This window comes from Sus scrofa, chromosome 7 (genome assembly GCF_054392235.1).
Source record: "Sus scrofa isolate SSC_HxYL_T2T_F1_AM1 chromosome 7, Sscrofa_HxYL_maternal_Yorkshire_Landrace_v2.0, whole genome shotgun sequence".
Classification (NCBI taxonomy): Eukaryota; Metazoa; Chordata; class Mammalia; order Artiodactyla; family Suidae; genus Sus; species Sus scrofa.
Genome location: NC_139389.1, coordinates 58,690,721 through 58,704,485, shown reverse-complemented (window position 1 = coordinate 58,704,485; position 13,765 = coordinate 58,690,721). Strand labels below are relative to the sequence as shown.

Sequence of the window (13,765 nt, the reverse complement as noted above, 5' to 3'; positions counted from 1 at the left end):
TGTGTAAAAACAACTGTTTCTCCACTCACCAACACAGAGAATTAACAAACCTCTTCAGACTTGTCCCTCATATAGGAGTAAAATGTTTTAATTTTTTTCACTTGTAATTCTCTGACTATGAGAGAAGTTCTGCATCTTTTCATTCCTTTGTTAGTCATGTTAATTTTTTTGCAAAGTGTCTGTTCGTATCTGATGCATTCTTTTCGTCTGTTGGGCTGTTTGAAAATGCCTTAATGATTTGTAAAAGCATGTTGTACATTAAGAAAACTTACTTTTAGTTAAAATATGCTCCAGTTTCCCCCTCAAATTATGGTCAGACTTTTATTCATTTATTTATTCATTATTAGTATTTTTTTCGCTACGCCTTTGGCATGTGGAACTTCCTGGGCCAGGGACTGAACCCATGCCACAGCAGTGACCCAAGCCACTACAGTGACAACGCTGGACCCTGCACCACAAAACTCCCTGCTCTAACGTTTTGTGACATTTTGATGTATTTAATTTTTTAAACTTGGTTATTGATCTTTTTCTCTAATGTCTCCTAGGAACGTTCACACACGTTACTTCCCTTGCCCAGCACAATGGCACAGTGAGGCATTCATTATTGTTCCATTTCGCCTCCAAGCACAACAGCTAAGTGATTTGGCCAAACCACACGGAGTTGTGGGTGAAACCAGGTCTAGAACTTGGATTCTCTAATGTCCCATCCAGGCGTCTTAACACCTGTCAGCCCATCAAATCGTCCAAAAAGAGGTTTCAAGTGGTCATTTTCCTTACACTACTTTTTTTTTTCAAACCTTTAAAGGAAACAATAAACACAATACGGAAAATACAGATTTCACCGTTGACCTTTCAAATATTTAGCTGGTTATAGCGCTGAAGAGGAGGAAAGGAGGCTGGGGTATGTGACCCCCACTCACTCCCCAAGATAGGAGCCACCCAGATGCGCAGAACTCTGCGACCTCTTATCTAAACGCTAGCGCTCTCCCAGTTATTAAGGTATCTCACTGTCTCCTGGACATCACTTACAAGTCTTTCAGGCACCTGCAACTGAGTCTCCCCAGAACTAAATTCATCATGTTTCCCCTCAATCCTGTCTCTCGTCCCCATCTCAACTAACCACCGGTGGCTCAAGCCTGGAGGTGGGAGTCAGGATGCTTTCCTGCTCCCGTAGCCTCCACGGTCTAGCACGGAGATCTCTATATCCTATCTCCTAAACACACTACGAGAGGTCCTCTTCTCGCCGCGTCCACCACGCACTCCCTACAGGTCACCACGGTCTCTCCCCTTAAGGCTGATGCTGCCTAGCTGGGCTTCCGGTCTCCACAGCCGCCCTAGAAAGATACTTGTGATGCAAATCTTCCTACCGTCCCGCCAGGCAGAAAGTCTCTGCGCATTCAAGGCAAATTCCTAAAACAAGCCTATCACGTACTCGTTGATCTGGCCCGCCCACTTTGTTCTCAGCAGCCGGCCCTCTGGAGTCCCCGCTCTCCAGCGTCCCTCCCTGAGGCGGGACAGGCTGGAGGCAGACGGGGCAGGACGGTGAGGGGCGTGTCTCGGACCCACCCCGCCAGCTGTGTGTCTCTTGGTGCCCGGCCGGGCGATCTCCGGCCCTGCCAATCCCAGAGCCGGGCAGGAACCGTCACACGGCCCGGACCAATCCTAGATCGGGGGCGGGGTTAGGGGCGGGGCTCTGGGTTCCGCCTGGGGCCCGGGTTTTCCTGGCTCCAGAGCCAGGTACTTGGCCATCCCCGCACACCCTACCCGCGATTCCGCAGCCTCGCGCAGCTCTCGGCGCAATGGACCCGGCTCTGGCCGCGCAGATAACCGAGGCGGTAGCGGAGAAGATGCTCCAGTACCGGCAAGACAAGTCAGGCTGGAAGATTTGCCGGGAAGGCGTGAGTGAGAAGCTGGGCAGGAAGGGTTCCGGGCACCTCTGCTCCTTGGGGCCGGGGTTTCAGAAGCCCCCAGTCTCCTCCTCTCCCGGTAGTTTTTTGCATACAACCCCCCCCCCCGCCCCCCGGAGCTAGATTGAGAAGGAGATTCCACTGCCGGTTGTTCCCTTAAAAAATATATCGGGCCTTTTGTGTACACAATGACGCCGGGAAGTAAGTTTCTGCCCCTCTCATTGAAAGACTTGGCCAAGGTCACCTGGCTGGTAAATGCTCGAAGTGGAACCCGAGGCACCAGGCTCCCAAGCTCTTACTCGGTTCCTCAGACCCTGCGGCCCTCTCTTGATTCCGGGAGGGTGGCGTGGGGATAGTGCTACTCACCGAATACTTAGGATTTTGAACAAGCAGACCTAAATTGCTCGAGGAAACTAGATGCTGGTGGCTTTTAAGGTGGTTTGAAACCACCCCCTCCCCAGTGCTCTTCAAGCTTTAAGACCCCCCCTTTACCCATCTCGTGCTCCTATGAGGCAGCTTTGTCCAGGACTGGTCCCCAGGGTGCCACGTATCACTTGGGTCTCCTTGGAGATTCGCATCTCCTGAGGCTCTAGACTTTGCTTCCATGAAACAGGACTGGGCCAGGTGATCTCCCAGAGCCCTTCTAGCTCTAAAATTCTGCGATTCTGTGCCTTTTGACAGAATGGAGTTTCAGTTTCCTGGAGGCCATCTGTGGAGTTTCCAGGGAACCTGTAAGTGCATGCCTTGTTCAAAGCTTGTCAGAGGTGCCACCCCTTTCCTGCAGTTTCTGTGGGTTTGTTTCCCAAGACACCCCAGTCCACCCTAGCACCTGGAATCAACTTATCGGTTATCTTCCAGAAAAGCTTCCATGTTGTACTAAATTGCTTTTCCTCAAGCTGTATTTCTTATGAAAGCTTATTGTCTGTCCTTTTCTGCAGGCCTGAGGGAGGAGGACAGGTAAACCTCAGCCCCTTCTCTTGCAAGACTGTCTAAAAAAGTGATGATGAGATGGCTTCTAGTCTTTCTGTGTTATCCCAGGATAAGTTTGACTAATGCCTTGGGGACACATTCTTCTTTGTGCTCCAGGTACCGAGGAGAAGGCATTGTGAATGGGACTCTAGAGCAGGTGTGGGACTGCATAAAGCCACTTGCTGGGACCCTACGAGATAAGTGGGATGAGAATGTGGCCGGTTTTGAAATTATCGAAAGCATCACTGATGTAAGTCTTTCCAAGCACTGTTGTTACTCCTAGTCAGTAACCTGGCTCTGTCCCTCTGGAGGGGGTGAGTGAAACCTTTAGGCAAGGGGACTATCCTGTGACCCCCCTGGTACCCAGGAAATACAAGCTTGCCACTCAAGCCCAGCCTCATCCCAGGTACAGGTAGGAAAAAGTGAGACTGAGAAGGGGAGAGGCACCCTGAACAGAGCTGAGAGAATATAGCAGCTGCTGATGGAGGCAGGAGTGTAGAGTGAACGTGAATTTTGTGTGAGCTCTGAGGATGCTGAAGCAGTTCCTGGATTGGACACATGGCTCAAGTTTGAAATATGGCCCCTTGATGGACCATGATAATAAACTGAGTCCTGGCCAAAAAGGCAGGATTCTCTGCCAGCTGTAGGGCTGTGCCAGGTGGCAATTTCTGGATGACAGCTTCTGCACTGGTAAAAACGTGTGGTAACTTGTTTAGTGCTGCCCAGTAGAACTTTCTGCAGGGATGGAAATATTCTGTAGCATATTCTGTACTCAGTACAGTAGCCACTGGCTCCATGTGGGCACAGAGCGTTTGAAAAGTACCTAGTTTGAAGAAATAAATTGTTGACTTTATTTAATTTTCATGATTCTCAATGTAAATTTAAATAGCCACATGGAATTAGTGGCTACCATATGGGACAGTGAAGTTCTAGATGATCCTATGCCGGGATCCTCTGTTGTATTAAGAACCCACCACATTTTGCATTAAGAGGAAAAAAACAAGGTACAGCCGAAACTAATTTAGAAGTTGTCTTGGGGAAATATTGCCAGCCTTTTGGATTTGAATGATGCCTTGACTTTGACATCCGTATACATGGTAGCCTCCTGGGTGTTTCCATAGATGGTGTTGTGAAACCTCAAGGTATAGTTCTTTCCCGGAAGGACCCAAGTGTTCTTAACCTTGACCAAGAATTCCCTCCATTCGATATCCCAAGGATTTATGTCAGTGTTTCCTGAAGGGTGGGGCGCATAGTGTTAGGGCTCAAGGTGATGTTGGGTCTTTAACGATTAGTGCTGAAACTGAGATGCACATAGTGAGGTCCTCTCATTTCACATCTTCAGTCTCTCTGATATGTGAAGAGGAAAGTTTCAATTAGGTGCGCATGTGCTTTTAATGCCTGTTTAACACTTGCTGATCTCCTTTATCAGGTGGCTGGCCTTGGGCTCTGAATTAGAATTAGGATCCTACAGTCTCGTGTGTGTGTGTGTGTGTGTGTGTGTGTGTGTGTGTGTGTATTTTGCAGTTGCTTTTTAGTTATGTCAAATGATAGTCTTCCCCCCCCGCCCCATTTTCCGTCTTTAAATAGCTTTCTTTTAAAATAAATTTAAGTTTTAGGCGTTCCCTTTGTGGCTCAGCAGTTATCCAACCTGAGTAGGATCCATGAGGATGAGGATTCGATCCCTGGCCTTGCTCAGTGGGTTAAGGATCAGGCGTTGCTATGAGCTGTGGTGTAGGTTGCAGACGTGGCTCGGATCCCACATTGCTGTGGCTGTGGCGTAAGCCAGCAGCTTAGCTCTGATTTTATCCCTAGCCTGGGTACTTCCATATGCCACAGGTGCATCCCCACAAAACAATTAATTAATTAAAAATAAGTAAATTTAAGTTTTAAAAAGTGAGCACATTTAGATGAAAATATTAGTGAATAACGGGATAGGTGCTACCAGAGATAGGAAAAATTCGTGAAGATAGTATATAAATAATTGTACACAGATTCTTAAAGCTGAGGAAGCATGGGTTAATGCCCTTCAAAAAGTTTAATAGAAATGGATTAACAATGACAGAATGATTTTGACAAATCTCAAAAATTCTAAGCTAGATAGATAGTGGGTGGATGGAAGAATGAACGGAAAGATGGATAAATGGATGAGACACAAAGCCATGTTATATGTTTGTTGCATTTATAGCACATCCTGCTGCCTTTAGCATTTCTCATCAATGTCCTCTTCATCGTGTTCTCCAGGATTGAAGCATTTTGTAGCTGTAATCAGGAGTGAAAACGTATAGGTATTTAAAAAAAAAAAAATCTCCTTACTTCTGCCATTCCTACTACAAAATATCAGAATTCAGAAAAGGCAAAATTAGCTGGCTCTTAACAGCAAGCATTGGCCTTTAAAAAGAATGTGCTTTAAGAGAGAGGACAACATGACATTCTAACTCTAGTGAGCTTTGCCTTGGTTAGATATTGAACTCAGCATCCCTAAGTGTTCCTTTGACCCCTGGGGGATTTTACCCCCCAGGACAGTGCATGATTACAAGAGTCCAGTTGGGTGGGGTGGTGGCCCCTTGCTTCGAGCGGAAAAGGGCAACCTGCACGAAGGTGCAGCCTGTTCTCAGGCAGGTCATTCCAGGAGGAAGGTGTCTGGAAATTGGTTGCACCCACTGGAAAGTTCTCATACGTTTCCAAGATCACATATGCCCACCTGACCTCACATACCCTGAAGTCAGAGGTTTCTCAGCACCACATGGTGCCCAGAGTCAAAGGCAAAAGACTAATAAGAGGGCTAGATCTTCTCCAAGCCCTTCTCCCCTGCCCCCCCAGAGGTCTCCCCAGGACTGGCCTGACCTATACCTTTTGACCTTGAAAGCATCCTTCTGGAAGAGGGGAAGAGTAGGATGGAGCATGGGGCGGGTTTGGAGGCTCCTTGGCTTGTAAAGTGGGAGAGTGGACTTGGTGGGATATTCTCAGATAGGATGAAGGTCAAGGGGGTGCTCCCTCCTAGGGCTGGGGCTAACCAGAAATCTGCCCAGGACACCCATTTAAAGAGGCACTGCTCTCAGGGTCAGGCCAAGTACAAGGTCAGCCTTAGAAAGGAACGGCCTCTTACCTCACCCTAGTCCTGGCCCCGCTCAAGTCTCATCTCCAACATGAGTTTGTGACAAATTCCTTCATCTCTCTGAGCCTCAGTTTCCTGACCTGGGCTGGTGACATCTATTTCTCAGAGTCGCAAAGGCCCATTGAGAGCTTTGTCCAGCCAGGCTCTTACTAGGTGCTCAGTCAATGTCAACTTCCATGATCTTTGGAGACAGAGCTCAGAGTGGCCCTGATCAGCCACGGGCAGCACGGGTCACAGCCCTAGGTTTTACAAACTAGGTGTGTTCCCTTGACCCTTGGCACCTGCAGGGAAGCTCACTCTAGACCCTCCAGGTCACAGCGCCACCTTGCGATCAATGCGGTTCCCCTTTTCCAGACCCTGGGGAACGGGAACAGGTTCCTGAGCTCAGAGTGGGGCGGGGGCAGGTGCCTGGCCTCAGATGCAGCTGGATCCCCCTTTGCTCTGATAGACACTGTGTGTCAGCAGAACCACCACCCCGTCAGCCGCCATGAAGCTCATTTCTCCCCGGGACTTTGTGGACCTGGTGCTGGTCAGGAAGTATGAGGACGGGACCATCAGTTCCAATGGTGAGTGACGCCGGGACGGCTGCGAGGCCTCTGTGGGACACTGGGCTCTTTCTCTCCACATCTGCCCAGTTGCTCGAGGAAAGCAGAGCAGCTGGAAATCACTGGGAAACTCTCAGCCTGGGTCCCTTTTCCTGTGTCTGCCTCCCCTTGTCAGGTTTGGGGGGATTCTGAGCCAGGAGCGTCTGAGGTGCCAGAGTTCACACACTAGTAATCTTAGTTTTCTTCTTTTTTTCTTTTTTGGCTGCCCTGCAGTATATGGAGTTCCCGGGCCAGGGGTCAGATCCGAGCTGCAATTGCCAGCTGTGCCATAGCCATGACAGCCCTGGATCCTTAAACCCACTGTGCTGGGCCAGGGGTTCGAACCTCCATCCCATCACTGCAGAGATGCCACCAATCCTGTTGCGCCTCAGCGGGAACTGCATAATCTTAGGTTTAAATCCCAGATTTGGTCAGCACCCCGTTTTTATCCCTGCTAAGGCGCACAGTTTGTGCCCTAGGCCTGAGGCAGACGGTTTGGTGTCACAGAACCCCAGGGAGCAGTGATTCCCCGAATCCATGGAGCATCTTCCCCAGAGGGCTGCGGGGCTGTGCCCTCCCTTCCTTCCAAGCGAAGTTCCTGCCTCTGCACTTTTTATGGTGCCTCCTTCTGAAAGCTCTAGCCCCTGCCGCTCCTCTGAATCTTCCACGTGGGGGTGGGTGCAGGGCACATTCGTGCCTCTGTTGGCTGCGATTTGAGAGGGGTACCTTCGTCCACCCAAGCCTTATAGTCTGAAATGTTCTTTTCTGTGTATTCTGGCATTTGGGGGAGCTGGGAAGGTGAGTGTGTGTGTGAGTATAAGGGACATTGCGGTGGCACTAGGAAAGGCTAACTCGTTGGACCCCAGGTAACTGGTCTGCAAACACCGTGGGTGCTGGGTAAGGCCCTTCAGCGGCAGTGGCCCGACTGTCCAAGTTGTAGTTCAGTGACCCTGTTGTTCTGTCTTCCAGCTACCAATGTGGAGCATCCGTTATGTCCCCCGAAGCCAGGTTATGTGAGGGGATTTAACCATCCTTGTGGCTGCTTCTGTGCACCTTTGCCCGGGTAAGGATTGTCTCCTGGAGCGAGTTATGTGCCCCGACCTACCTTACTGGTTTAACTGGATGTTCTGTTCAAAGGGCACATTAATAATGATTTGCAATAATTAAGAACACCTTCCAGGAATTCCCTGGTGGCACAGTGGACTAAGGAGCTGGTATTGTTGCTGCAGTGACTTGCGTTGCTGCTGTGACAGGGTTTTTATCCCTGGCCTGGGAACTTCCACATGCCATGGGTGTGGCCAAAAAAAAAAAAAAATCCTTCCAGCTCTGTAGATCTTAATGTCATAGCATACACATGCATGCCAGTGACCCAATGCTCTAAAGTTCTAGGTGCATGAGAAAGAATGGGGGAGGGTAGATGAGGTGCCTTGGTTGTGATGTGGGGACTCCTCCCTCCAGCTTCAGGCAAGCTGAGCAGATGTCATGGTCCCACTTGACAGATGAGAAAACGGAGGCTTGGGGAGGTTAGGTGGTCTGTGCAGGCTCACAGGCTGGTCTTCCAGGGGCTGGGCGCCCAGGCTTATCCCGGCTCCGAGCGGGGGCTCTGAGCATCCTGGAGCTTCGCTGTGTCTGTCACCCCACATCCTACACGGTGCTCGTGTTCCCTCAAGGAGGAAGGGGATGGAGATGCTCCAGCCAGGTGATTCTGAGAGCACGTCGTGAGTCGCTGTAGAACTGAACTCAGGAATGATTCTCTTCCCATTTTCTCACAGATCATGGCCAGGTTTTTTACCAGGAACTTTTGGGTATAATAACCCTAAGGTCACTAGTTGATCCTGGGAACTACCCAAGCTGACAAGGAAAGAAATCGTACCCAAGGGCATGTCCCTGTGTCATGCTGAAGTCCTTGAGCATACGCACCAGGAGAAGTGTCTGTGCTGTCACCACACAATCCTGGGAGAAGGGTTTGGTGGCCTTAGTGTTTTACTGAAAACCCACATCCGTGTAACACTTTATACAAAGCTGGCTTTTCAAACATCACATGGAAGACTTATGTTAAACATAGCAAAACTTTATAAGTTTGAAAGTAGCGTTGTGCAGTCCTACACACTCCCCTTACACGTGCACACAAACACACACACACCCTGTACTCATTTTGATCCCTCCACACACAGGAATTTTCAGAGGAAGAGGCAGAGCCCTTTCTCCTTAGGGGCTAAATTCCATAGCTGTCTTCTTTGGGGAGAACACACAATGTGAGTATCATCATGCCTCATATGCCAGAGAGCTGGGGTGACTCAGAGGCTTTGTAGCTGGGACAGTTAGAGGCAGAAAGGTGTCACGGAACCCAGCTAGTGCGGAGGTTTTGACTTAGCTTGATCAAAGGCATTTTAGGTAGGTCTGAAACCTGTGACAATGATGAATTTCATTACTTTATGAGTACAGGCCTGTTCTAGGCTCTGTGGACTCAAGAGATGATACTAGGAGCAGCGGGAACAACAGCAGATGCTTATACATCACGACAGTGTGTGAGGCACTACTCTATTCAGGCGCTTGAGTTTTTACTCTTATAACAACTCTAAGGTACTATTATTACCCTCATTTTTTAATATAAGGACTCGGGCACAGAGAGGTTGTGTAACTTACTCGAGATCACACAGCCAGGATGTGAGAGAGCTACAGTTTAAATTCAGGCACCTGGAGTTCCGGATGTGGCTCAGGGGGTTAAGAACCCACCATAGTGTCCACGAAGATGTGCATTCAGATACCCTGGCCTTGTGCAGCGGGTTAAGGATTTGGCATGGCCACAAGCGGCTTGCTCAGATCTGGTGTTACCGTGGCTAGAGCATAGGCCTCAGGGGGAGCTAACATATGCCAAAGGTGCGGCATTAAAAAAAAAAAAAATCCAGGAGCTCCCATCGTGGCTCAGCGGAAACGAATCTGACTAGCATCCATGAGGACACAGGTTCAATCCCTGGACTCACTCATTAGGTTAAGGATCTGGGGTTGCTGTGAGCTGTGGTGTAGGTCGCAGACGCAGCTCGGATCTGGCATTGCTGTGGCTGTGTTGTAGGCCGGCAGCTATAGCTCTGATTAGACTCCCAGCCTGGGAGCCTCCATATGCCGCAGGTGAGGCCCTGAAAAGCAAAACACAAACAAAAAATCCAGGCATCTGACTCCAAAATCTCTGCTCTTATCTCGATATTGATCTCTAAACAGATAAGCCCTCTTGGAGCTTTGAGTCGCATGGGAACAAGGTAGACAGATAAAGCTGAATCACAGCAATTGTATCAGACGTCATTATTGGATGTTAAGTGTTTTGGAGACAACTAAAACCAGATGAAGGTGGCTGGATGAGTGGTGGGAGGAGGCACCTGGTGGTCATCAGAGGTCTCGCTTCCCTAACATGGCATTTGAGAGAGCACACTGCAGGGAGCCTTGGGGATAGCCTGGGAGTGGGTGGGGTGGAGGTGTTCCTGGCAGAAAGATGAACAGGTGCAGTGTCCCTGAGGTGCAGGCAGGTGGGGAGTGTCTAGGGAAGGACACCAAGGCCATCGTGCCAGATCGCAGTGAACAGGGGCACAGGCGAGGGTCGCTGAGGTGTCAGGGTTCTGTGGAAGTGGGCGCTTTCCTCTGAATGAAGCAGGAAGCCCATGGAGAGTCTTGAGCTGGACGTGTTCTGAGTCGGGTTTCCAGTGCTATGATGCCTCTAGAGTGGACGAGGTCTCAAGTGAGAGCAAGGGGACCATTTAAGGGAGAGAAATGGTGGTGGCTGAGTGGAGTGGCTGCAGTAGGGAGGGGAGAGTGTTGGGTTCTGGTTGTTCTCCAGGTGGGGCAGCGGAGGTGGGGGTAGTGTCTTTGACACAGCAGCAGCATGATCATGCCATCAGTGGAGCCCTGCTCTGTGCCCAGCAAGTCCACGTGTTATCTTGGTCCTTGAAACGCAGTGGTGGTGGACGCCACGTCTAGCCAGCCTTCTCTGTGAGGAGACCGGGCGCCTCCAACCCGTCCCTGAGCCCCTGTTGCCCGCTCAGTCAGTGATGTCTGAGCAGGGACCATGCTTCACTGGGGCTGCTCCGGGAGGTACCAAATTTGCCTCTTCCACCCAGCCTGTTGCCTGTTCACCTCCTACCGAGCCCATTCCTCACACAGAGGAACCATGGTCACTGAGCAGAATTTCTCCCTTACCTATTCCCATTTCCAGACCAAAGAGGACACTGCTGAGGGGTATGAGGGCTTGAGAGGAGGAGGAGCAGAAGGAGGAGAGAGGGTCCCAGCAAAGGTGGAGGGCCTGGGGGGGGTCCGTGAGCAAGAAACAGTCTGAAGATGCTGAGGATTGGAAATGTAAGAAGGTCTCTGCCCTGCAGGGGTGAAGCTCTGTGCAGAGATGGCTCAAGCAGAGGAGAAAAGCTCCCACCCCAGGCAGCACGTGTCATCTGCTGGCCTGGTCCCTGGCTGTGCATCTAGGAGAGAAGGCTGGGTTCTGAAGAGTCTCCTTTTCTCAGACTCTGACCTTCACAATGTCAGGAAACATTTGATGGGCAGGTGCGATGCGCCATGGGTTTCTGATGCGTCAGTAATACTGTTGACAGCTTCATCCAAATGAAAGGCCAGATGGTCTCCAAGCCTATGCCCTTGTTGTCCTGGCTATTGGGAAGTTTGTGACAGTGAAGACCCTTTGTCCCTACCAAGTTGGGTCCCATCTCCTCCCCTGCATGTCTCCCACTGAATCTGAATCTGGGCATCACTGAGGTCATTATATCTGCAGCTCGGTGAGGTCATTATATCTGCAGCTCGGTGAGGTCATTATATCTGTAGCTCGGTGAGGTCAAATGAGTTGCTAGTTGGTGACAGGACCCTGCCCCTCACCTTCCAGGGGTCTGTGCCATCTTCCATGTGCTTGCCTCCCCCTGGGCTTCTGCCACCTCTAGCCAAAGTCCCTTCACCTGTGCCCAAGGTATCTGTCAGGTCTCTAGGTTAGCCATTGTCACATTTTTGGTTAAGTCTCCATACACCTTAAATATTATTCAGAGCATCAAAGGGTTTTTGTTCATGGAGATTATATCCATCTACATTTACCATATTTGAAATTAAAACTGGGACATAAAAATATTCATTTAAAAATAATACATTTATTATTTGTCAACATAAATATTATGATGAAAAATAACCCTATTTTTTCAAGAGAAAAGTCGTGAAGAGTGACCTTGTTTTACATGTTTCGAAATCTCTTTAATGTTAGGTTTACTAGAAGCTCATATCTGCTCCTGCATTCACTCTCTTGGCTTTGCTTGTGTGTTCGTTTGGCTTTTTAGGGATACACCTGCAGCATATGGAAGCTCCCAGGCTAGGGGACGAATCAGAGCTATAGCTGGTGGCCTACACCACAACTCCCAGCAATGCTGGATCCTTAACCAACTGAGCAAGGCCAGAGATTGAACCCACATCCTCACGGATACTAGTCGGATTTGTTACCGCTGAGCCACAACAGGGACTCTTGCATTCAATCTTTTGTGATATCATACATCATGTGGCCTCTAGAAACCCCCCTGGAGCTGTGGACAGCCCCATTCAAATAAGATGCTCAGTGGTCTCCACAAGACTGTGCCTTTGTTATCCTGGCCATTGGGATGTTTGTGACAGTGAACTAGGCACTGAGAGAATGGGAGTGAGAGGCAGGTCACATCCTAGTGCTGTGAGGAAACAGCATTGACCTTGCTGCTCCCTGGAAAGGGTGTCAGGAATGCTCAGGAGCTCCCTGACCCCTTGGACAACGGTTCCCCTACATGGATGGAGGGCAGTGTCACGTCTGCTCCTCCCAGGACCCAACACAGAGTTCCCCAGAAGCCTTTGCTAAAGGAATCACACGCAGGGACTAGATGACCTTCCTGGGCTGGAAGTGGGAGCTTCTCACCGAATAGCCTGGCAGGGCCACCGAAGCATCCACGGGAGAACACACTTCTATCCTGAAAAGAAGCAGGTCCTCAGGGGACCCCTGGGCAGTGTGCCCAGGCAAATCCCTGTGTCTGGGCCATTTCCCAGGGGGACCACTCCCCACCTGCCCTGATGCTCAGCCCACTTCTCATGTCAGGGATGCTTAACAGCCCTGCCCTTGTTTTCTGCAGGGAGCCCGGCAAGACCAGCCTGGTCACATTCTTCCAGACCGACCTCAGCGGTTACCTCCCACAGGGCGTGGTGGACTCCTTCTTCCCCCGCAGCATGGCCGGGTTTTACGCCAACCTGCAGAAAGCAGTGAAGAAATTCTATGGCTGACAGCTGGCTGGTTGGCCGGCCAAGAACTCCTGTGACTCAGGCGGACCTGAAGTTGTCGGGACGCCTCCAGGGAACCAGGCCGGTGGACAGTTCATCTCCAGGGACATCAGCCAGGGGCAGCCCGGCCCCTTGGCTCCTCCTTCCACTTGGGGGGGGCGGGATTGGTGGGGGAGGAGTCACTCCTTGCTGGCCACGCCCCCTGTTAGCCACACACTCCTCCCCCACAGGGTGGACCAGGATGCTGGCTTCTGGACAGGGACTCAGCTGGGCACTTGGGCCTCTCTGTGCCGGTCTCTCTCAGACCACGTTTCCCTGTTTGTGGAAAAGAATCACCATCCAGACCGAGAGCGCTCTTGTCTGTGCCACAGATCCCCGGGCGCTCACTCCTGATGGCACTGTGCCAGATTTTCCCCCTTATAAATGTGTCCACTTGGAAAGTGATGTTTAAAATATGAGAGAAGCATTTGCGAAAAGCACTTCCAGTACTCCTTGGTTGTCCCTTTGATTCAGGTCACTTTTCTCTCTTTTTCCCCAACATGAGTTAAGGTTTGTGCCCCCAAAACTCAAGTGGTTTGAGTTTGCCCCAGGCAGCACTCCAGGAGTTGATTCTGAGCTGAGCGAGCCTGCACATGGAGCCCTGAGGAGAGGCCTCTGTCCCTTGGGCATTTGCCTGCTCTTGTCCTTTATTATAGGAGATAGACCAGGGTCCTCTGGCCTCCAGGGTCTGGTCAGGCCACACTGCTGCCAGCAGAAAGGAGAGAAGAGCGGGCCCCCAATCCCCAGCAGGCCTGGCTGGAACCCACCTCTGGATTCTGCTCTGCAAGATCGCACAAGCCTGAATGGGCTCTGCCTAGCCTGGTACATCATCAGAAGCTGCCTGGAACAACTTCCGTAGCCACACGACTCCCTCTCCCCCT

The 13,765-nt window shown here is 50.5% G+C and overlaps 1 protein-coding gene across 2 annotated transcripts; it reads left to right on the top strand.

Moving 5' to 3' along the window:
• The first annotated feature begins 1,729 nt into the window (after positions 1 to 1,729).
• STARD5 (StAR related lipid transfer domain containing 5) lies at positions 1,730 to 13,324 on the top strand. 2 transcript variants are annotated; one of them, XR_014810380.1, is made up of 7 exons: positions 1,730 to 1,898; positions 2,589 to 2,638; positions 2,994 to 3,126; positions 5,062 to 5,161; positions 6,440 to 6,557; positions 7,545 to 7,638; positions 12,701 to 13,324. XR_014810380.1 is itself a non-coding variant. In XM_003128449.5 (6 exons), the coding sequence occupies exons 1-6, from the start codon at positions 1,800 to 1,802 to the stop codon at positions 12,846 to 12,848; spliced, it is 642 nt and encodes a 213-aa protein (XP_003128497.1). In that variant the 5' UTR covers positions 1,730 to 1,799; the 3' UTR covers positions 12,849 to 13,324. The 2 variants fall into 2 exon arrangements, 1 of the variants encoding a protein (XP_003128497.1); XM_003128449.5 differs by lacking the exon at positions 5,062 to 5,161.
• The last annotated feature ends 441 nt before the right edge of the window (positions 13,325 to 13,765 follow it).